General features: G+C 57.2%; 2 protein-coding genes across 2 annotated transcripts in view; one reads left to right on the top strand and one right to left on the bottom strand.

The window, feature by feature from the left end:
- Window positions 1-11,399, top strand: part of PCNX2 (pecanex 2) — a 291,473-nt gene extending 280,074 nt beyond the window's left edge. The window contains exons 31-34 of the mRNA XM_040624241.1: window positions 157-431; window positions 1,083-1,267; window positions 9,434-9,882; window positions 11,226-11,399. Of these exons, the coding sequence (XP_040480175.1) occupies window positions 157-431; window positions 1,083-1,267; window positions 9,434-9,882; window positions 11,226-11,399 (1,083 nt within the window). The remainder of the gene's footprint in view (window positions 1-156; window positions 432-1,082; window positions 1,268-9,433; window positions 9,883-11,225) is intronic.
- A 5,169-nt stretch (window positions 11,400-16,568) lies between these two features.
- Window positions 16,569-21,214, bottom strand: part of NTPCR (nucleoside-triphosphatase, cancer-related) — a 29,029-nt gene continuing 24,383 nt past the window's right edge. Inside the window, exon 5 of the mRNA XM_040624239.1 lies at window positions 16,569-17,195. Within this exon, the coding sequence (XP_040480173.1) occupies window positions 17,127-17,195 (69 nt within the window). The 3' untranslated portion in view covers window positions 16,569-17,126. The remainder of the gene's footprint in view (window positions 17,196-21,214) is intronic.

The following is a 21,214-nucleotide window of genomic DNA, read 5'->3' as shown; positions in this document are numbered from 1 at the left end:
TGGGCCTGAGCATGAAAACAGCGTCAGGCCAGCGTGGTGTGGTCACCGAAATTCAGCCCTGCAGCCCTGCTCGTGCGTGGTCCATAGGTTAGAACCAGCAGACTGGAAACACGCACCGTCATCCGCTCTCCTCCCCGTTCCTTCCCCGGCCCGCAGGTTAACAAAGAATGTGTCCGTGGCCTCTGGGCCGGGCAGCAGCAAGAGCTCATATTCCTTCGCAACCGCAACCCAGAGCGTGGAAGCATCCAGAACAACAAGCAGGTCCTCCGAAACTTGATTAATTCCTCCTGTGACCAGCCTCTGGGGTACCCCATGTACGTCTCTCCGCTAACCACGTCCTATCTCGGGACCCACAAGCAGCTACAGAGCGTCTGGAGCAGCCCCGTCACTTTGGATGGCGTGAGGACGTGGTTCCGAACCAAGTGGTTGAGGTAGGTCTTTCCCACCACGGCCTTCATCCAGATGCTGGGGCATGGAGCGTGGAGGGCGCCCCCATTTCTGGTTAGTTTCACCGTGGACCACCATGTCCGCGCATGATTAAACCCGCTGCTCCCAGCGGCCTAGCACATCATTGTTTCCACAGCAGTTTCAGACGATGAGCGGGGGGCTCGCACACGAGACTGTGTCCCTCGCGCTTGCTGAGGCTGACGTCGGGCCGGCCCTCCTGCAGCGCTGTCCTGCAGGAGTAACTGCTGCACGTCTGTCCGGGAGGCCAGGCCTCAAGCCCGCACGCTGCCGACTCTCCCAACCCTCCCCTTACAAGCCCCGCCCCCTGTAAACTGGCTCTGGCTGCAACGGCCTCGAGGGTCGGCCGGAGTCCTGCGGAGCTGCTTATCTCGGGCCTCAGAGCCCAGGGTTCTCCCGGAAGGGCAGGGCTCTCGCTTATTCACCCCGGGGCAGTTGATTTCACTCACCAGACCCTGGCATTTGGGGAGCAGAAGCCCCCCTCTCCCCTGCATCCCAGGCATGCTGCTCACCTGCGGAACGCGGTCTTCCAGCCTGACTTCGACATGGGTGCAGTGGGGCACGGGAGCGCCTAGAAATGTCTGCTGAGAGCGCTTGAGGTCCCTCTCCCCTCACAGGGTGCGGAAGGGCTGTGACTCTGGCCAGCGAGCTGCTGGCAACATCGACGACGTGGATGGGAGGCCTGCCCCATCTGCAGGCGGCAGCCACGCTCCAGGCGGGGAGAGCCAGGAGAGCAGCACAGAACAGCCCAGAAAAGAGGGGACCCAGCACTGGTCACCCCGCGAAGGGACACAGACGACAGGTGGGTGCAACGGGCCCTCACAGTTACTGACCGAGGCTCCTTTGGTCCCATTGACCGATGCCACGGGTGATGCCGTCATTCTAACCTGAAAGAGCTCCTTCTTGCAAAAAGAAAAAAAATGAGGATTGGGCCATAGGATGCCCCAAATTTACTGACTCCTGTACGTTCTACTCACAGAAAAACTGTGAGACTCAAGTTTTATTTTTTATCCATCTCTTGTCTGTTACCTTAGCCAGCCATCTGTCTGTCTGTCCATCTGTCCACTGGCCACTCCCTCCTGTCCCACCGCTCACTCATTCAGTGGCCATTGGATCACGGCCTTCTGTGGCTGGCGGTGCGGTAGCCGCTGACCCAGGCTGACGTGTGCGTCCTCGTCCCTCTCTGAATCTGCGGGGTGCACAGACTGGCCTCCTGCTCCCCCATTCCTGCTTCTCTCTGGTTCCCATCACCCCCACGTACACCTGACATTTCAGAGGATAACAAAAGGGGGAGGGGGTGCCAGCAGATGGCATGGAGGAGGTGCGTGGGTCCATGTGTGGGATGAGTTTAAAGTCTAAAATCACGTTTAAACTAATGCCCACCTCGTTAAGTTCAACCAGGTGGCTGAGGTTCCGGAACCCGCCCCACCAGGGCGGCTGGGTTAGGAAAGGTGACAGCGAGGGCTCGCAGAGGACATACCAGGTGGACGGATGCAGGAGAGGCACATGTGCTCTCCTGGCTCCCGCCAGCACATCGGTGCTCGGCTTTGCCCTTCACAGCCTGTGAGTGATTTCAGCTTTGGGCCTCGGTGCCTCCTCACCATCCAGAAGTCTTCAGTAAGTGCCTCTGTGTGCCGGTCCCACCGGCCAGCTCAGCACCAAGGGAGTTAGCAAGGAACAGTCCTGCCTCCTGGAAGTGCCCCAGGCAAGGCTGAGGATTAAAACATGATTTACATAAAACATAGGCAAGACGGTAGATAGACAGATGATAGAAAGATAGATAGATGGGGTGCCTGGGTGGCTTAATCGTGAAGCGTCTGCCTTCGGCTCAGGTCATGATCCCAGGGTCCTGCTCAGCGGGAAGCCTACTTCTCCCTCTCCCACTCCCCCTGCTTGTGTTCCCTCTCTCGCTGGCTGTCTCTCTCTCTGTCAAATAAATAAATAAAATCTTTAAAAAAAAAAGAAAGATAGATGATAGAATAATACAGATACATAGGGAGATAGAGATGCAGGCGACTGTTGGAGGGACAGATAGATGAGACTGAGAGATGGAAAGATGGAAGCTAGGAAGGAAGGTAAGAAGATAGGTAGGGAGAGAGAGGGGGATGGGTAGATAGGCAGAGTGGTTGATGTCAGCTGCCCCTGCCTGGAGCCATCTGCCCTGAGCGAGAGCAGAACACTTGCCCAGCCCAACACCTCACCGCGCAGCTCGCTCTCAGGCGGGGAGTGTCTTACTGCTTCGTTAACACTTGTTATTACTGCATGAGCCACGTTAAGGTTCAGGATTACTGAAGCGATTTTCCAGGTGGGAAAATGCAAGGTAGCTTCCAAACGGAGAAATGCCAGTGCGCTTGGCATGTCTGTCCCGGTGACTTGTCTGCACCAGAGAAAGTCTGGAGTCGGGGGGTGGGGGGGGTGTCTCAGAGCCTGAGGCAGCCTCGAGCTGCGGGTGGGGGCTGATGGTCCTGCGGGCTGGGAGCCCAGGCCCGTGGGTGATGTCCCAGGCCTGCCTTGGTACCGTGTAGAGCACAGAAAGCCAGGAGTGACCTTGATAGGAGCGGTTTTAAGAAGCAGTAATGAAAAATTAACGGCTGGTTTGGGCTCTGGAAGATTCTGCTCCAACATCTGCCCCAAAAATCTGTGTGTGCTCCCGGCTGCGGGCCTCTGGCTGTGAATGGGAAGAGCAGTCACTGCCCAGGGTGTCCAGGTCCTGAAGGCAGGATGGGACGCGGGTGCCTGCCAGGCCACGCAGCGTCGGCACGGAGCCCCAGGCTTGCCCAGCACACCCGCCTCCAACTCCAAGAGCTCGGGCCTCCACCAGCCAGATCCCACCCCCCACCGCCACTGTCCTCCTGCTCGGGGGCTTGACGGAGCCCTGGCCGAGCACCTGTGGCTTTGAAGCCACCTGCCTTGCCGCTGTCCCCTCCCACTGTGCACCCGCCCGCCCAGCTTCTCTCAGGCGCACCCCTGCAGCAGTGACAGGTCATACTAAGTAACAGTCCCCGGCCCTTGTGCTGCTGCCCAGGATCATCCTGCGTGCTTTCCTAGTGCAGATTTGCAGGTCCTCACTGCGACCCGAAGAGAGAGGCCATCCCTGCCTCCTCTTGCAGCCGAGGAGACCGGCACAGAGAAGCGAGGTCACTGCCCGGAGTCACCCAGCTGGGATACAGACAGACCCAGGCAAGACGGGCCCAGAACCTGCCATCCTAACCACCGTGCACGGCCCCATCACTCTGGCCCTGGGGACGCTGTGTCCCCTCATCAAGCGCCGGCCTTGCTCCCAAGCCCAGGATGGAGCTGATGAGGCCGCTGTCCCGCAGCTGCTCCAGCTCTCCATATGTGCTGCAGGCAGGGTCCCCGCAGGCCTGCCCTGTGCTCCGCAGCTGACAGGCCTGCAGGAAGAGGGCCTCCCTGCAGAGGGGCGGAGGGCTGGGAGGGACGGAGCGATGGCCGGGGCCTGCCGCCCTTGCCCCCTGTGAACATAGGAAGAACCTCTCTCTCTTGCTCTCCTGCTCTCTCAGGCCCTTCCCGCAGCCCCGACCTCGGCACAAGGTCATAAGTCTCTTTTCGGCCTCACAGCTGGAGCGGGTCATTTTCACGTCGTCCCTTGGTTGGGTCAGGGCTGCCCGCCTCACTCACAGTAGACCTGCACCGCTTCGCGAGGGCAGCAGCCGCGACCCCGCATGCTAAACGGCGTCACCAACACTAGTGGTTGTGTCGAGGTTCTGGAAGCTACAAGTCCGTGACCAAGGTGTGGGGAGATCCGCTTCCTGCTGACGGCTGGGGGAGAACCGAGGCCAGGCCTCTCTCCCAGCTCTGGGGGGTCGTGGGCAGTCTCCAAGTTCCCTGTCTTGTAGAAGCTTCACCCCGTCTCTGCCTCCATCTTCCCGGGGTGCATTCCCGTGGGCATGTCTGTGTCCAAACTCCCCCCTGTTTGAGGACACCGGTCAAAGGGAGGAAGGCCCACCCTCCTCCAGGGTGACCTCCTTAGCAGATGACCCAGGCGACAGCCCTAGTCCCAAATAAGGTCCACCGTATGATGGACCAGCTCCCCGATATCTAACCACCCCCCACTGGCTCATGCTGCCCAGGCCTGCAGGCCTCCCCGCCATCCCTCAAGCACACTCCCCCTCAGGGCCTCACACTCCTGCTTCCTCCGGCTCCAACACACTTCTCCCCGTGTCGCCTTGCCCCCACTCACTCACTCAGCCTCTGATCAAATGCCACTGAGAGAGGCTCCAGCAGGCGGGTCCTCAGCATGGCCACCAGCGGGTCAGGGGCGGGGAGCTGTCCCCGGCCGCCACCTGTCTGGGAGAGCACGGCACGTGGCGGGTGCTCGGTGTGGCGGCCCTAACTTCTGCAGGCCCGGACAGGAGCACGCGTGGAACCCACGGCCCCCTCTGCCCCTCCCCCATCTCACCTGGCGAGTGGGCCTTGTGCATGTGTGTCGACCTCCTAGTCTACACATCCATGCCCCATCTGTACCCTGCCGACAGCCCGAGGAAGGCCCAACGTCCACCCTGGGAGGGGAGCCTGGGGAAGCAGTCCGTGCGGGCTCCGGATCTGAGTGCCAGGCACCCAGCATACGGGTCTAAGCAGGAGTGTGTGGGAGTGGGTCGGCTTCATCCCTTGTTTCCATAGCTCCCTGGTCCTGTGGGGGGAGGTGGGCAGGAGGAGGACCTGAGTAGGGCCCTGTAAAGTGCCAGCTAGGCGGCCGCTCAGGTCTGCGGTGGCCCTATGCTCAGCAGACACTGGGTTGATGAATGAGAGCATGGGTCCCCTCTCGGCTCGGAGAGCTGAGTTCGGCCACTCTCACTGAGGCTTCCGTGAGGGCTAGACGCTGCGTCCTGTTCCCGGGGGCCTTCAGCTGTAACCAGCTCTGTTCATTCAGCCCAGAGCACTAGCACGGAGCTGCTGATCCTGTCGGCTTGTCCTCGGTGCCCCAGGGCCCTGCCAGAATCCCACCAGGGCCCCGCTTTACATCTTTCGGAAGTTCTCCAGGAAACCTACTTGTGGACACACTCCTGGGGATGCCTTAGGGACAGGACCCTGGCCTGGGAAGAAGGGGGACCCCAAAGGACAGCTGAGGACTACACCCCTGGTCTCCCGCAGGCTGCTGCTACCCCTAGAGCATCCAGGCTGTGTCCCTGGAGGCAACCACGATCCCCAGCTGGTCCGCTGAAGGGTACAGGTCCTGCGGAGGGGCCACCCTTTCCAACCATTTGGATCAAAGTGTCCCCAGGGGGACCCAGGGAGCTGAGGGAAGCTGGGGGTCATGGGTCCCAGACAAGAGATGGCAGGGATCACCCCTCCTGTCCTCCCGCTACCTGCCCCCCCAACCCCAGCTGATCCTGGCATAGCAGGTCCCCCGAAAGAAATCTAAAAAGGCCCAAAATGGGTACGCGAGAGGGACAACCTGGCTCTGCCACACTCAGGATGGGGACACCTGTCCTTCCTGCCCCCTGGAAAGTTCAGTGTCACCTTGTTCTTACTACTGCTGTGGTTGAAGCCGTACAGGAGTATTTACCACCCTCTGTGGAGGTTCTTTGCCCTGCTCGCTCCCCGTGGGCAGTACAAGGACAGGACCCTCATCTCTTCTCTCCCGGTCCCTCGGCAGTTAGTAACACGCGCTGTCTTGTAAGCCGCATGTTGGAGCCCCAGGACTTGGAGGACCAAAGCACAGGAAGGCGAGAGCTTCCCGAGGCTCCCATGCTGTGTACCCTTAGCACCTGGTAAACAGCAAGTACCCACAAGTGCCCGCGGTGTTGGGGGGAGAGCCATACCCAGCTGGCCCTCCAAGGACTGGCCGGGGCCCCTTCCCCCCACCTCCTCCTCGCCTAGTGGCCTGGGCACTCGGGGAGGGTTTCTGGCTCAGAGAGTGCTCAGGACACAACGTTTTCCATTCCTGAGGCCCTGTGTGCAGAAGCCCCGGGGTCCCAGGGACAGCAGGCCCTGAGAAGGAGCCGAGCCGCTCGTGGGGAGGGGCAGCCCCACCTGGCTGGCTGGCCGTGCCCTGGGGAGCTCGCACCTGCTCTGAGATCTTCCACTCAAGATGCAGCCAGTGGTGGAAAGCCACCCACCCGCCATTCCCAGCAGGCCGGCGTCCCTGATTCCCCGTGGGCCCTCCCGTGGTGCTGCGGCTTCTCTGGCTTCCTTACCCTCGGCGCAGCTGAATCAAGCCCTGTGTGCACACGAGTGGAGACCACAGCTCCCAGAAGGGAAGCCAGGAGCCTGCCCAGCCAGTGCAGGGATGTTAAAGGCCGTTCGCCAGGCAAAGGGAGGGGATTCTTATGCCCAGGTCTCCAGCCTTGGCCTGGAACAATGGGAGAATCCCTGTCCCAGCTTGCCACCCCAGAGGCCACCGTCCTACGCACAGTGAGGGGCAGGTGCACATCCAGGGGTAGGTGCACATCCAGGGGTCTCAGCCTCTAGGGCACAGCATTTTCTAAGCTTCCCAAATGGTTCTAATGGCCAAGGATAAGAATTTCTGTCCCCATGCTAAACTTGCCAGGGCTGACTCTGTTCCCAATCGGGCATTTAGGAAGCTTGAGGGCTCAGTGTGAGGTCACTTTTGCAGGTTAGTCCCTGCTGTCCCTTACTGCCAGTCCATGTGCTGAGCCTGTGGGGACGATGCAGTCATTGTCACCTCAAGGGGGCCGGGAGGGCCGTGGCCAGTACCACACACTACCACAAATCAGAGTGACGGCCCATGTGCTAAACGCCATGCGGGAGGGAAGCCTGGGGTTGAGGTGGAGGGCCGGCCTCTAACTGGGGACCCAACTGCTCCTTCCCTCAGTTCCCAGCCGAGCGTGCCGATCCTGGGCCCTTGCCAGGCTCCCAGAGGCCCGGGGTCGTGCTCAGACGCCCTGTACATCTGCTGACCCTGCTGTGCCCAGCACTCCCCATGCGGCCTCAGCTTTGGCCCGACTGCCTGCCGTCTTCTTGCCCCGCTACAAAGTCGACGTCCCAGCAAGGAGGGGACTGGTCCCTGTGGGGGACACACCATGGTGACTCCTTGCAGAAGGCAGTCAGGAATTCCTAGCTAATCGGAATCCCAGATTGGAGAGGAAGACTCTGGCCTTCCGCTGGCGAGGGCGCACCACGACCTTTCAGCCGACTGTCCGGGGTAGAGAACGGTGTCAGGCTAGTGAACCAAGAAGGGTCATTCATCGGGTGTTCCAGAACCCGGGTCCTGAGGAGGTTCTCCGGGGAAATACTCATAATCTGATAATGAAGTAATTGGCAAAGTAAGTTAAATTATCAAATAATGAGCCCGAACAGCACAAGCTCATTTGCATGGTTTGCTTACTTATTCCACTCGCAGAATTAATTTAGAAAAAAGTCAAGAGCCATGATAACAACAGAGAGCGCCACGAGAAAGTCTGAAGCGAGGACATGGGGGGAGGTGCCCCTGTCTTGCCTTGAACATGGACCATTCCCCTCTGACAGATAGATGGGTCTTTGTCCCCTCGTTTCTGGAATGAGCTGAGAAGTTCCCCCACCAAGCGCGGGTGGTCTGCGATCAGCATCAAAATCACTGCCTCGCGCACGGGTGTGGAGTGGTTCTGGACAGCAGTCAGCATTGCCGGGTAAATCACAAACAGATGTTTGGCCTTGTCAAACTCTGAATAAACTCACACATCACCGTCTCCGCTAATTCTGACTCGTCAGGGTCCCTGTCTCCCTGTTTTTCCCTCTGCAAGAGTAGCTGGCCCAGCTCTGCAGCAGGGCTCGGCCAGACGGGCCCCAGCTCCCGGTGAGAGCCTCGTGCCAGGGGCTGCCCACACTCATCCCTGTCCTGCGGGACTGTGAGCCGCACCGTGGGGGGCACACCCAGTGTCCCAGCAGCTGGGCAGGAGGCAGGAGAGACCGGGTGGTGACTCCTGTAGAAACGGGCACCCCACCGTCACGGAGTCCACACTGCACTAAGGTCCACTGAGGCGGGGGGGGGGTGGCTTCCAGCCGCTGGGGGGAGGAGTGGGGCTGGGGGCACCCCTGGAATCCCCATATTAATGCATGTTACCTAAGGAGTTCTCTCTCAAAGACACCTCACTTCCCGGGACCTCGCATAGACACATGAGAGTGTATTAGAATCGCCCGATGCTCCATCAATGATTTGGGCCGAGGTGAAACGTGAGAAAATGCACGGGACAGTCCTCAGGGGCCCCCCTTCACCCCCTCTGTTCTTATCAATTGAATACCTAATTGTAGAAGCTTCAGGAAACATTTCGATAAGGTAGTTGGTAGAACTGTGACCTCACTGACCACTCCCTTCCAAGTAATAGTTGAACATTAGAGCCTAGTGGTTCCTGATACTTAAGGGGTCAAGTATTCTAGCGAGCACATGCTTTCCTCCTCCTGCTTCTCTAGAAAGCTGCGTGGCTAGGCTCCTTCTCCCCGAGACGTGGGCAGGACCAAGTGTGTGGGGCAGTTCAAACCCTTCTGTTTCGACAAGCCTGGGCAAAGGCTGGGGCCAGGAGGGGCCCTGCGGGGAGCAGCAGCCGGCACAAGGGAGCTGGGGCACATGTCGGCACAAGCCTGGGCCTGGCCAGTCGCCTCTGTGAGGGCCCTGCGAGGGCTGCTTCTTTAATAAAGACCTTTATTTTAAGGGAAAACTTTTGCAGAAAACAAAGGCTCAGCTGGCATGTGGCTCCACCCATCCCCCTTACCTTTTTAAGGCAACTAAAAATGATAAAAGCCTGCGTGTTTTCCCTTTATCACTGCTGATCACATGAGCACAGGATCCAAGGTCTGTGCTCCCCATGGAAGCGCTTCCCACTCACCCTTGGGCTGCGGGGCGCCCTGGGGTCAAGCCCTTCAGTTCCCAGGGCCCCCCGTGGGGCCATCCCAGCCTTGACAATGGCCAACCGACCTGGGTGCCTGGGGCCCAGGCTGCCCGCCTCACTGCACGGACCTTGACGCAGGTAAGCCCGTCTGCTCTGGCAACCTGTTCTGCTTTCTGTTAAAGGCAGGAGGAAAGGCAGGAGTCAGTCTGTCCAGGCCCAAGGGGCGTTAAGCCAAAGGCCAGCCACGCTGAGCTCTTCCGGCCCGATCTTAGAAAGCCACCAGGCCTTCCTGCAGACATCCACATCGGTCCACGAGTTGGCCCAGAGGCTCTCGGGCAGCCGGCGCTCCCTGCACACGTCGGCCGTGTCCCTGCACTCGCAGCCCCCGCCCGTCACCACCACGGGCCACCTGAGTGTCCGCGAGCGGGCCGAGGCGCTGATCAGGTCCAGCCTGGGCTCGTCCACCAGCTCAACCCTGAGCTTCCTCTTCGGCAAGAGGAGCTTCTCGAGTGCCCTGGTCATTTCTGGACTCTCTGCTGCGGAGGGGGGCAACACCAGTGACACCCAGTCGTCCAGCAGCGTCAACATCGTCATGGGCCCCTCGGCCCGGGCCACCAGCCAGGCCACACGGGTAAGGGGCTCGGCCAGTGGGCCAGGGCAGGTGTGCGGGCTGCTGGCCCGAAGCCCCACCATCCAGCTGCCTGTAGACTCCCATTGCCTGGTCCACGGGCTTCCCAGAGTGCCAGACACCAGGTAGCGCTAGACAGGAGGTGCTCTGGCCGTGCTCAGACACAAGATACGCGGCACACGTCCCGTAGGTACTAAGGTCACGGCGGGCGGTCCTGGAGGGTGTCTGATGCTCAGCACAGCTGTGATCCCCAGCCCTGAACCGGGAAGTGAGTGGGAATGTTCTCCACGCATCCGCAGAGCAGGAGCGTGTCCTACTTCATTCTCTTTTCACATCACTCTGGCCTGCGGGAGAGGAGAGGACGCTCGCCAGCACTGCAGTTAGACTCTCGCCGATTCCTAGCGCCAGATTCAATTTTCCAGCTGCCAAGGCGGCCTTCCATTTGCATGTGTGTAAACATTAGAAAAGGAGAGGTGGAAGGACGTCCCCTAACTAAACGGTTGCTTACACAGAGCTCCACGCTGGCTGATGCGAGGTCACACTTGAGCTTTGTCCGAGAGGAAGGAAGGAAGGAAGGAAGTTCTGTGGTCGGGAGGCCAGGCAAACTCGGGTGTCACACTGGAGGTCTCGTGTGCCCCTTCTGCGTGCTCGCACCTTCTCCTGCCAGAGGCTCACGCTCTCTATGGAGAACGAGGGTCACCTGCCCGGCTTCGGTTCGGGGTTATTCGGAAGTGGAGGATGGGGCCACACCCCCTGGGAAGCTCCACGGGCCGGGGCCGAGGGCAAGCAGGCTGGCGACTTCAGGAACTTTAACTAGGTCTAGTTAGGTCTCCGTTTCCTCAGACTATGCACAAAATCACACACTTTTCTCCTACCCCCCAATCTGTTTAAGATACTGCCGTGGGCGTGCTTCTGGGATTCTGGCAAGTTCTCTTTCCGGCAGGACGATAGGGTCCCTGGCACGCTGGGCATCTGCATTACTGTTCGTTCGGGTGCCAACCTGCCAGACTTAGGGTTTCTGCCAGGGGGCAGTGTGTGTGTGTGGGGGGCACTGGCCAGAACCCAGGACACCCAGGCACACAGTGACCTCTTACCCAAGGGCTCATGCACCCAGCACATCCTCATCACCTGGAGAAAGGTCCCCATGTTCAGAGCTCCCGACCCACCCTGGCTCGGTAGACCCGTGGCTTCCTTCCTTTCGGCGGAGGCCAGCGCCTTGGGCCCCCGCACCCGCCCTCGGAGCCCTGCCCCACCGGTGGGGTAGGTCAGCCCCGGCAGCAGGGGGTCAGGTGGGCAGAAGCGGCCTGACGCGTTGCTGAGACTCTCTGCTTCTCCTTTCTCTCAAGCACTTCTCTGAGCCGTGTGAACCCACCGAGGCCACCGAGCAGGGGCAGCGTCGCGACCTCCGTCCGGCTGAGGCCGCGGCAGAGAACGGGGGACAGCTGTGCAGGAGAGCCAGCCAGGAGGACATGGGCCTGGACGACACGGCCTCCCAGCAGAGCGCTTCCGACGAGCAGTAGGGCCGGGGCTGGCCAGGGGCCCCGCTCTGCAGCTCCGAGGGCCGCTCTAGAGAGTGACGTTACCTCCGGTTCTCGGAGGAAGCCTCCCATGACGCTAAAACACCTGACAGCACATCTGCCTCCCCCCGACGCTGCTCCAAGCTGCGCCCGGAGCTCCGGGCCGCGGCACGCACAACTTCCAGAATCTGAAAGTTCTAACAAAAGCCATGTAGTATCTTCAAACAGCTAGGGTAAGTACAGCCTACGTCCCTCTTCCCTGCCCTGAAGACAATAAGACACCTGCATGTTCACTACTGATGGGCATTTTCCACATTCGCGTTAACCATGTTCGGGACACGGACAGCAGCGCGCCTCATGCCGTGCGCTGGCCAGACGCAGTAGGGTTCCCTCTCCGCATAGAGAAAACCTCGCCTCGCTCATCACATTCACGCGGATGTTCAGTACAAACCAGCGGCAGCTTTACCAAACGTGGTAGTGCATGCGGTCACGTCTGAAGTACCCCGCGAAAGACCCAGCGGTACTAGTGACCCGAGTGTAGACATCGAGTCCCGCGGGAGCATGGAAAGCCATTTGGACTCGCATGACGCTTGACCGCAGTCGCGCGGTTTCCCACGAGCAGGCCTGTCTCGCCCGGCGCTCCTGTCCACTCGCAGGAATGTTCGCTTGTTTTCCGAGCCAAGCCATCCTTCCCGTGTCACAGGACACTCGCACACAACTTTGTTTTTGGAATTAAAATGTTTACAGTTATTGCTGTGTCTGGTTGTGAGTTGTGCTCTATCCTTTATTGTGAGAATGGCCTTTGGCAAATTCTGGGACCTTCCCCAAGTGAAGCCTGTCACCAGGGAAAAGCAGAAACCCGACTTCTGGTGGATGTGCGGGAGGGTGAACGGGTCCCGAAACACAGTCTATAAAGAAGATCATCACTGACCTGGTGAACCATCCCTTCTGGAAAGATCATAGAAATAGTCGTTTTGGAAATAGTCCCACAACTTTTTCAAGGTATCTAGGATTTGAAGTGTGGGGACTAGGGGAGGGCATGGCAGAGAATTTCTCTCCCCCTGGAAGCAGATGGTAATGCTTCCCCCCAAAAAACAAGAATTGCCAATTAATAATAGGTGGGCTCTGTAATCAGAGACACTGTGCATTATTCTCAAATCGGCAATCCCTGGAGAGACAGAGCCGGTTATTACTGATTTAAATGCAGGTGTTTGTCTAATGAGAAGCTGATAGAACCTCACTGCAGCTCACTAAGTCAGCCAAACCAAACTTGGCCGGCAGGCCCCGAAATCCCCTTGGGCAACTTTACAGCCAAGCCCTGAAGACTAAATGGCCGGCCCTGAGCTGGGGGCCTGGCCTCCCCACAAAGGGCATCTCCTTGAACTGAGTCAGATGACGAATGGCCAGCAGCAGTCAGCCTGCTGTGGGCCAGCCACCCCCTGGGTCACCCAGAAGTAAGACACCCAGAAAGCCACTGTGTTCCACAGAAAGCAGATCTCCTAACAGAGCTGGAAAACAGTAGGTTTGCAGATGAGAAGCCGAAGTGCTCTGGATGCGCGTCCCTCGGCTTTCTCTAACCGCCGACCCAACTGCTTATCGCGGTTCTTAGTGGGGAGGAAGCAGACAAGGGCAGTCACGGTTTGTCAACAGTAAGGCCACGGTCCTCCAGTCCGAATGCAAGTCTGCACTGTCTGAGAGTAAAGTCGTCCTGGGCGTGCATGCTGGGAGTGCACGCGCACACACACACACACACACACACACACACGGGTCTGTGTGCCCACAAATGGAAAGAGGGTGCTGGATGCACTCGGGACCCTGCATGCCTGTCAGCAACACAGTCACACTTTCTCTCTATACTGTGGTGAACAACCTTTATATTTACAACGCGCGACCTTGTTTTTATTTTGAGAGGGCGCGTGCGCGGGTGGTGGGGAGGGGCGGAGAGGAAGGGAGAGAGTCTGAAGCAGACCCGCGCTGAGCGTGGAGCCTGACTCGGGGCTCCATCCCATGACCACAAGATCAAGAGTTGGACGTTTAACCAACTGAGGCACCCCGGTGCTCCCCCCGCACACACACACAGAGTTTGTTAATCTGATCTTCAGCCAGTCAGCTGTGTAAACGACTGGATTCACCCCCATTTAAAGGAAATAGTCCTAAGGTGACATCCCACGCTGGGGCTATTTCATGAGCTGCCAGCATACAACCACAGGGTTATTTTTTGCATTTGGACACGGAACAAAATAGTTTCTCCTCTAAAAATGATCTAAAAACTGTAGTGCTTGGTTTTATATAAATCACGTGGTTAATCTGGCATTATTGATTCTAAATTTTGCACTGTGTGTTGAGACCATCTGTCTGGCAAGTAGTTTTCTAAAATCACTTGGTGCTTCAGCTTCTCCTTGCCTGTACAGGGTGCAATGCAAAGACCCCTGTTTACTCAGTCCCTTAGGCCCCCTCCACTGCCTGGGGGTTTTGTCCAAGTCATTGTGTGCCAGGGACACGGCACCTGCTATCAGCGTGCAGACACGCAGGTGCGCGGGCACGTGCACACGCATACACACGCATGCACGCATGTGCAATCTTCCCAGACACCACCCTCACGAACTCTGAGACAGGAAGAGAAAGAGGAAGAAGGCCCATTCCACATTTTCTGAGCCACCATCGCCCCCCACCCGGTGCTTGATGACGTGAGGGCTGGGAATGGAATGAACCATGTACATCAGCCATGACAGTCACATGACAATCATCTCTGCATTTGAAAACTCGTCCATCCCTGTGCGTGTGCTTATTCAGAGGTAAAAAGAGATCGTGTTTTAAATGTGTGAGGGAAGTGGCTGGTGGTACAATCCGCTCCAGGGGAAGAGGCAAGGGTTTCGTAAACTCCGTCTCCAGATCCGTTCTGCTCTGTCCCGTGCAGCCATGCTGGTCCAGCTCAATTCGTCACCGGGCAGTACACATGTCTGTATCGTGCTTTCCCAAGGGACTTCTTCCTTCAGGTCTGGCCCAGACCCAGCTGTGTTAGGTGTCTGGGTCTGCTTGAAGAGCGGGCATTTCAAACTCAGGAATAAATGAGAACTGCTGATGTCAGCGCGTCCTTGCCACCGCATCCCTTCCTCTCTGGGCGCCGCAGCGCGGGGAGCAGCACCTGCGCCGACGATCCGCGCTCAGCTCTCCTCCTGGTCCTGGCCTGGCTCAAGAAGAGGGCCTCAAGTGGGGCTCGCCTCGGCGCCTCTTCCTCCTTTAAACCTCAGCAGAAGCCCATCCTTTCCGCGGCTCGGAGCCAGATTTACTTGTGAATTCATGCTGTTTCATACCACAGTCCAGGGGGGCTTGAACAGCACGTACTTCTCCTGGTTCCGGAGGCTGGGCTGCCCAAGATCAAGGCGCCCCCAGATTCGGTGTCTGGTGAGGGCCTGCTTCCGGGTCCACAGACGGCCACTTTCGCGCTGCGACCTCACGGGGCCGAGGGGAGAGAGCCCTCTGGGGTCTCTTTCATAAGGGCATTAATTCCACTCTTGAGGGTTCCACCTGCATGACTGCGTCCCCTCCCAAAGGCCCCACCGAACACCATCACACCGGGGGTTGGAGTTCAACATAGGACTTCGAGGGGGACACAAACATTCAGACCACAACGTTATCCTTTATTAGACTTTATTTCTTAAAATAGAGGGATAGCATCGGATACCTTCACACGTGCCCCGATCGTTCCGCTGGACCAAGTGATACAGTAATTATTAAGGACTCTGCCACAGCGAGTGCTCCACGCTCTTCCAGCTGATAGCTGCTTACGGTTTATCGCAGCTAAAGGTCAACGCTGAGACCTGGGGGCACATGATGCGCTGAGAAGGACGGAAAACATCAAGGCAGTGGGAGGAATAGAAAGAGCACGGGCTTTGGAGCCACAGGGACTTGGTTCGAACTCTCTATCTGCTGCTACAGCATGTTTCTTGACCATTAGAGAGTCTGCAGAAGCTCGCCGTCCCGTATGCATGCTCGGGGCCGCCCGAATCTGTTCTGCACAGCTCCAGCTCCAAGGAGCCCGCACCCCTGGGGGCCAGTAAAGGCTCCAACTGATGGGCTCCCGTCAGTCAGGGCAGACCAGCCGCACTAGGCCGGATGCTGGCTCTGTCTTCAGGGGCACACAGGCGACACTTCCCCAGCCTGTCCCCTTTCTCAGCTCACCTGCGTTTGAGTGGGGCTCCTCAGCACCCTGGGCGTTGGACGAGAGTAGGTTGGATGCAGGGGCCAGGCTCCCAGACCGCACCCGCGTGCGGTGCTCCTTTTGTCCCAGGGAGCCTGACAGAAGTCACACCAGCCCGTCGGACATCATGAGTTCGGTCTCCCTGAACAACCCAACCGGGCGTGGAGAGTGGGACAGAGATGCCCTCTTCCCCCTACTGGACCAGGCACCCTTCATAAGAGATTAGTTCAGTCTAGGAGGCCCTTCAGATGTGACCCCTCAAAGGCTTAGCAAACCCACACCAAGCTTCAGGAGGCTCCCTTGGAGGAAAGCACAGAGGAGAGAATCCTGACCAAAGAGCCCGTCACAGGCTCCCGACCGCCACCCTGGATCAGAGACGTTAAGAGCTCCCTGGGCAGTGCACCCAGCGCCAGGCTCGCAGGACACCCTAGTCTAGGCTCCACACGCCTAGACTGGGCCTTGGTGACAGACGGGGCACACCTGCCCTGAATGCCAGCTGGGTTTGGAGCTAAGGCTAGTTGCTAAAATATCCTGGAAATTCGTAGATCTTCACCAGAAATGACCTAACAGCACCGTACTGTCTATCACTGCAGCACCGTCAACCGCCCGGAGGGCAACTCTCACCCTCACGAACTCTCGCATGTCCGCAGTCGCCCTGCTATGGCCGCGCCTGATCCTTCCACACCGTGATGCTTGACGGCCCCCGCCCCTGGCCCTCTTGGGGGCGTCATGCAGATGGCCGATGACGGGGTCTCCCTGCTGTGCAATGCCTTCCTATGACGACAGTCATTTCCCCCTTTCTCTGGAAGGGAAACGGGGCCCAGAACGGCATAAGGCCATGTCTAAGTTGATGTGGCCAGAGTGGGGGCTCTGATCTGAACCCACAGGCCCGAGCTCGCGGGGCACTGCCCGCTGTCAGCATCTCGAAAGCCTCTGCACCCCTCCCACCCAGGGCCCACGGGTTTGCAACATTTAGTTTCTTTTTATTTTATTAAGCAATAAGCAATCAAATAAGCAATGCGATGGGTGGGGAGGACCTAAAATGGCTTTTCTCTGAAGGAACCGTTTTTAAAAACCAAATAACTCACAGCCCTGTGAGCTGAGGCCGCACCTGGAGAGGGGTTAATTTCCATGCCGTGCAAAATTGATTAGGTAGCGAACCCCTTCTCCCCCTTCCCCGGAACACACTTATAAACTTCGATGGGGGCAGGTTCCATCTAATACTCTGAAAACCATTTCTCATGTCATAATTTACCAAAATCATACGCACAACTGCAAAAGGAAATAAACAGAAACCTCTCAGCATAAATAAGCCACAGCGGACTGTTCATCTCGTCCCGCCAACCCAGCATTCAGGCTAATTTGATCTTTTAAACATTTTATGGAAAACAGCTGTCAGGCTTTCTCTGGAAAAGCCCATAAGGTTTCGTAAGCCCGAAGGCATAAATCCTCGACAGGCAGGGCCCTGATCAGGCTCCAAGGGAACCAGCACGTTTCTGCAAGCGCACAGGCAGGGACACGAACCACCTTCACTTCCTGCCGCTCTGCACACACGTCACAATATCTGGCAAAAGGTGGTTTCTGTTTTCCTTGGTGACCTGTGGGAAGAAGCAAGAGAGCAGGCTTCAGAGTTCTCTCCTTTTCCTCAATCCTCCGCTAGGCAGTATTCTCTGGGAAGAGCCCAGAAGGCCCAGACAGGGTGAGGCAGGTTTCGGGACTGAGGCAGGTAGCCCAGGTCGAGAGCACGTCTGGTGGAATCCCAGCCCCAGCTTCTGCAAAGTGACAGCTCGGACCGTGGAAGTGCATTGGGCGACTGGTGCTTTTCACCAGGACCAACTGTGAACTGAGCCCTGCATGGGGCTCTGGGAAGGATGATGGAAACGCGGAGGGGGCACGGCCCCCGGCAACCTGATCTGAACAGAAGGAACGCCTGAGTGAAGCCAGGAGAGCCGCCTATGAGCAGCCCACCGAGAGCAGCCGCACCGCAGCCGTGAGTCACACCCCCAATCGGACACATCCGACGGAAGGGGAAGCTAGGCCCGGGAAGTGCAGGGACATCCTGAGATCTGAGAGGCAGCTAGGGACGCGGTACACACTCGAACCCGAGTCTCTGGGTTCTGGGAGTATGCTCTGTAATTCCTACCCTTACACAAGAGTAACCAGGGTCTGTTCGAGCTTTACCCAGTGATCCGTCTTTGTTTTTCTTTAGAAATGCAGTCCCAACAAGTACAAGGAAAGCGTTCAGATGCCACCCAGGGCTTGGGATGGTGGGTGCATCCCCCAAGTAAGGACAGGGCCATCTCTCCTGCCTTCACCCTAGGGCCTTCGGGCTGGCGCCCCTCCAACATTCACGCATTCAACACGGATGGGGCGTCAACCAGAAACTGAGCAAGGTGCCGGGGACAGAGGCAGGACTCCATAAGGAGCTAGCCGAGCAGAACAGAGGGACGACATGGACAGCGAGAACACGGATGGTCAAGGATCCGGGACAGAAAGTCTGCAGGTGCATCGGAGCTGGGACGGGGCGTGGTGAGGAAAGGCTTCCACGCCCGTTATGCCTGAGAAGGACCCAAGCAAAGGATCATGCAAAGACGAAGTGAGTGCATCTGCGAAGCGGTGGTCAGTGCGGGCGGACCCTGAGCGGAGAGATGGGCCTGCCCGCTGCGGACTCCACAGCCACCCGTGTCTGCCCGCCCACCTGGCACAGAGCTGGTGCCGGATGAACGTCTGCCGAGGAGATGCACGGTGGGCTTCGTCCCCGTGGCTCCCCCACATCCACCTGCCCGCCTCCGAAGCACGCTCTGACTTCTCTCTGGGAGAAGACGCAGTCTAGCAAACTGGCTCTCAGTCTGGGAGTGCAGGCCGGGCCGTAAAGATCAGAGCACCTGGACCCTGACAGGAGGGCGCTGAGCAGCCAACGGCGGGGGCCGTCCCCCCCCAGCAGTCTGTCCAAGGAAGTGAGAAGTGTGCTGCTGTGAAGGGAGGAAAGGGGGAACGCGGCGGGCTCGGCGGGGGCAGACGGGCCCCTGGCTCCCTTTCCTGCACCCCGACCTCACGAGCACCGACAGCAGGTTCCGCCCTTGCGTCTGTGAGTTGACTGCGTGCCTCAAAGGGAGGATTCCCAGCTGAGGGCATCTGAAGCCACTTCTCTTCTCGCATCTCCTCACTGCCTCTAGAACTGTGACGTTTGCGAAGGCGGAGACGCGGGGCTGGCAGACGAGAGGGAGCTCACGGCGTGCACTGCAGAGGGCGTCAAGAGGAGCCCCGAGGCGCGCTGAGTGCCACGCAGCCACAGTGCCGCGTTCCCGGGCAATGCCCCATCCTCTCCATCGGCACACAACGACCACACGGCCACCCTGGTCTCAGGCCCCAGCCTGCAAGTGAGACATTCCTCTTCTCTTTCACCAGCTGGGAGTGAGCCCCCGCCCCACCCCGGGGAGCCAGGGGGGCCAGGGCCGCGGTGGGGCGTCCTGCACGCTGAGGACGCTCGCCAAGCCTTGGTCCCACAGAAAACATAGCAACTGGAAAAGATACATTCTGGGAATGTTTCCAGGTTAGAAATTAATGAATGCAAAACTACATTAATATTTGGCTATCCCCTCTTTGATTTCCCGAAGATGACTTCTGAGAATGATGAAGAGGTCTACGTGAAACTGTCCACGGTGTTCAGTTATGACACTCGTTATATACCGAAGCCAAGCTCTCGAATTCGAGAACGGTAGAGCATCACCAGCCCGCGGGGGCCCTTTCCTGCAGGCACCAGCCCTGTCTTGTAGTCAACCACCAGGATTCGGTGACAGCAAGTCCTTCCTGAGAGGCTGGCCAGGAGGGGCACTGGGCGCGGAAGAGAACAAGGTGAGGAGGACCACGGGAAGGAAGCTGGCCCACCCTCCTCTCGGCACCGCAGCCTCCAGAGAAAGACGGGAAGCCCAGTGAAAGCTGAGCCCCAGCCCGGCACACTGGCCCTTGGTGCCTTGGTGACACTTAGATGCTGCCTTCCATGGGGACCGGGGCATCTCATTCATCCTGTGTCCAGCACATGGGGAGGGGGGGTGCTCGGCAAATGTTTATTACATTCTAAGCTGAGGAGGTCTCTGAAATATAGCCAAGTGGTAAAGACACACTACGAAGACTCCAACCATCTCAAGCTTCCAAGTTGCTCTGTGCCGCATCCAACTTGCCACGGGACGACCTCAGAGTTTCAGTCAACAACCTGGGCACCAGGACATCAGGAAGCTGTGACTATCTGGACACAAGAACAGGCAGGAAAAAAGGCCCCTAACTGCCTATACACTACACGTAAGAAAGCAAAACGAAACCATATTTTTTCCTTGAAACTATGGGAAGGACCCTGACAAGTTCCTAATAAGCACAGGATGACGGAAAGAAATTTGACAACGCTTATTGTAAGTTAACACATATCAAAAGTTACTACTAGCCTGTCTCATATTGTGTCTTTATTTTACTGAACCTAAAAATAGGATTATTCCTGAATCCAATCCCTCCAGCTCTATTTTTTCCATGAAGGTTAAAGTTTCCAAATCAAGAATTACTTTCGTGTTGTATCAAGTCAGACTTCGCCTTACCCAAGTTTACAAAGATTTACTCCTGTATTTTCTTCTAAGAGCTGTAGAGTTTAGTGGACTCTGCTTCTCTTCCCCTCCCTCTGCCCCTCCCTGCACGCACACACTCTCGCAAATAAATTAATTAAAAAAATAATGAGCTGTAGAGTTTAGTCCTTAAATTTAGGCCCAGAATCTACTTTGAGTTAATTCTGGTATATGATGTAAGGGTCCAACTTCCCTCTTTTGCATGTGGATGTCCAGTTTCCCAGCACCGTTTATTAAAAAAACGATTCTTTCCTCATTAAGTTGTCCTGGCACACTTGTTGAAAATCAATTGATCTTAGATGTAATAAGGGTTTACTCCTGGACTTTCCACTGATCTGTGTCTAGCCTTTGGCCAGTACCACACTGTCTCGAACACTGCAGTAAGTTCTGAAGTCAGGACGTAGGAGTCTTCCAACATTCTTCTTTTCCAAGATTGTTTTAGTTGGGTCCTTTGCATCTCCACATGAATTTTGGGATTCGCTTGCTTGTCAGTTTCTACAAACACCCTGCCTACAGGCTTTCGAACCAGAGCCTAACAGACCTTCTCTCACTCCTGTATCTATAGGAGTCCAAGGACCCAGAGGACAGCATCGAATTTCTGGTGAGATCAAAATGCTTTATGTCCTGCTTGATTAAAAAAACCCATGGCAGGAAGGAGGAAGCAGAAGTCTAAGAATTCCCAAACCAGAAGGAAATCAGGATGTAGTTCCTGCTACTCCTGTGATCTTGCAATGCACAAATAAAAATTAAAAGCATAAAAACGGCTTTATGGAAAAAAAAAGGTAAAGGACTCTGGATTCAGGACAGTGGAGTCGATTTTAGCTGTAGCAACATTTTATAAAGTAGAAAAACCAAAGAATTTCTCAGAATCTGAGATTTTTTTAGCAAAATCATCTGAATCATCCCTATCGCCAAAGGAAACGGTACAGCAGGGCCGTGCTAACGCTCGGCTTTGGAGGCAGACAGATGGAAGACTGAACCCTAGCTGTGCCACCTGCTAGCTGACG

This window comes from Ursus maritimus, unplaced genomic scaffold, assembly GCF_017311325.1.
Source record: "Ursus maritimus isolate PB19 unplaced genomic scaffold, ASM1731132v1 scaffold_7, whole genome shotgun sequence".
NCBI classification, from domain to species: domain Eukaryota; kingdom Metazoa; phylum Chordata; class Mammalia; order Carnivora; family Ursidae; genus Ursus; species Ursus maritimus.
The sequence above is the reverse complement of the archived record's forward strand: the minus strand, read 5'-3'. Positions and strand labels throughout refer to the sequence as shown.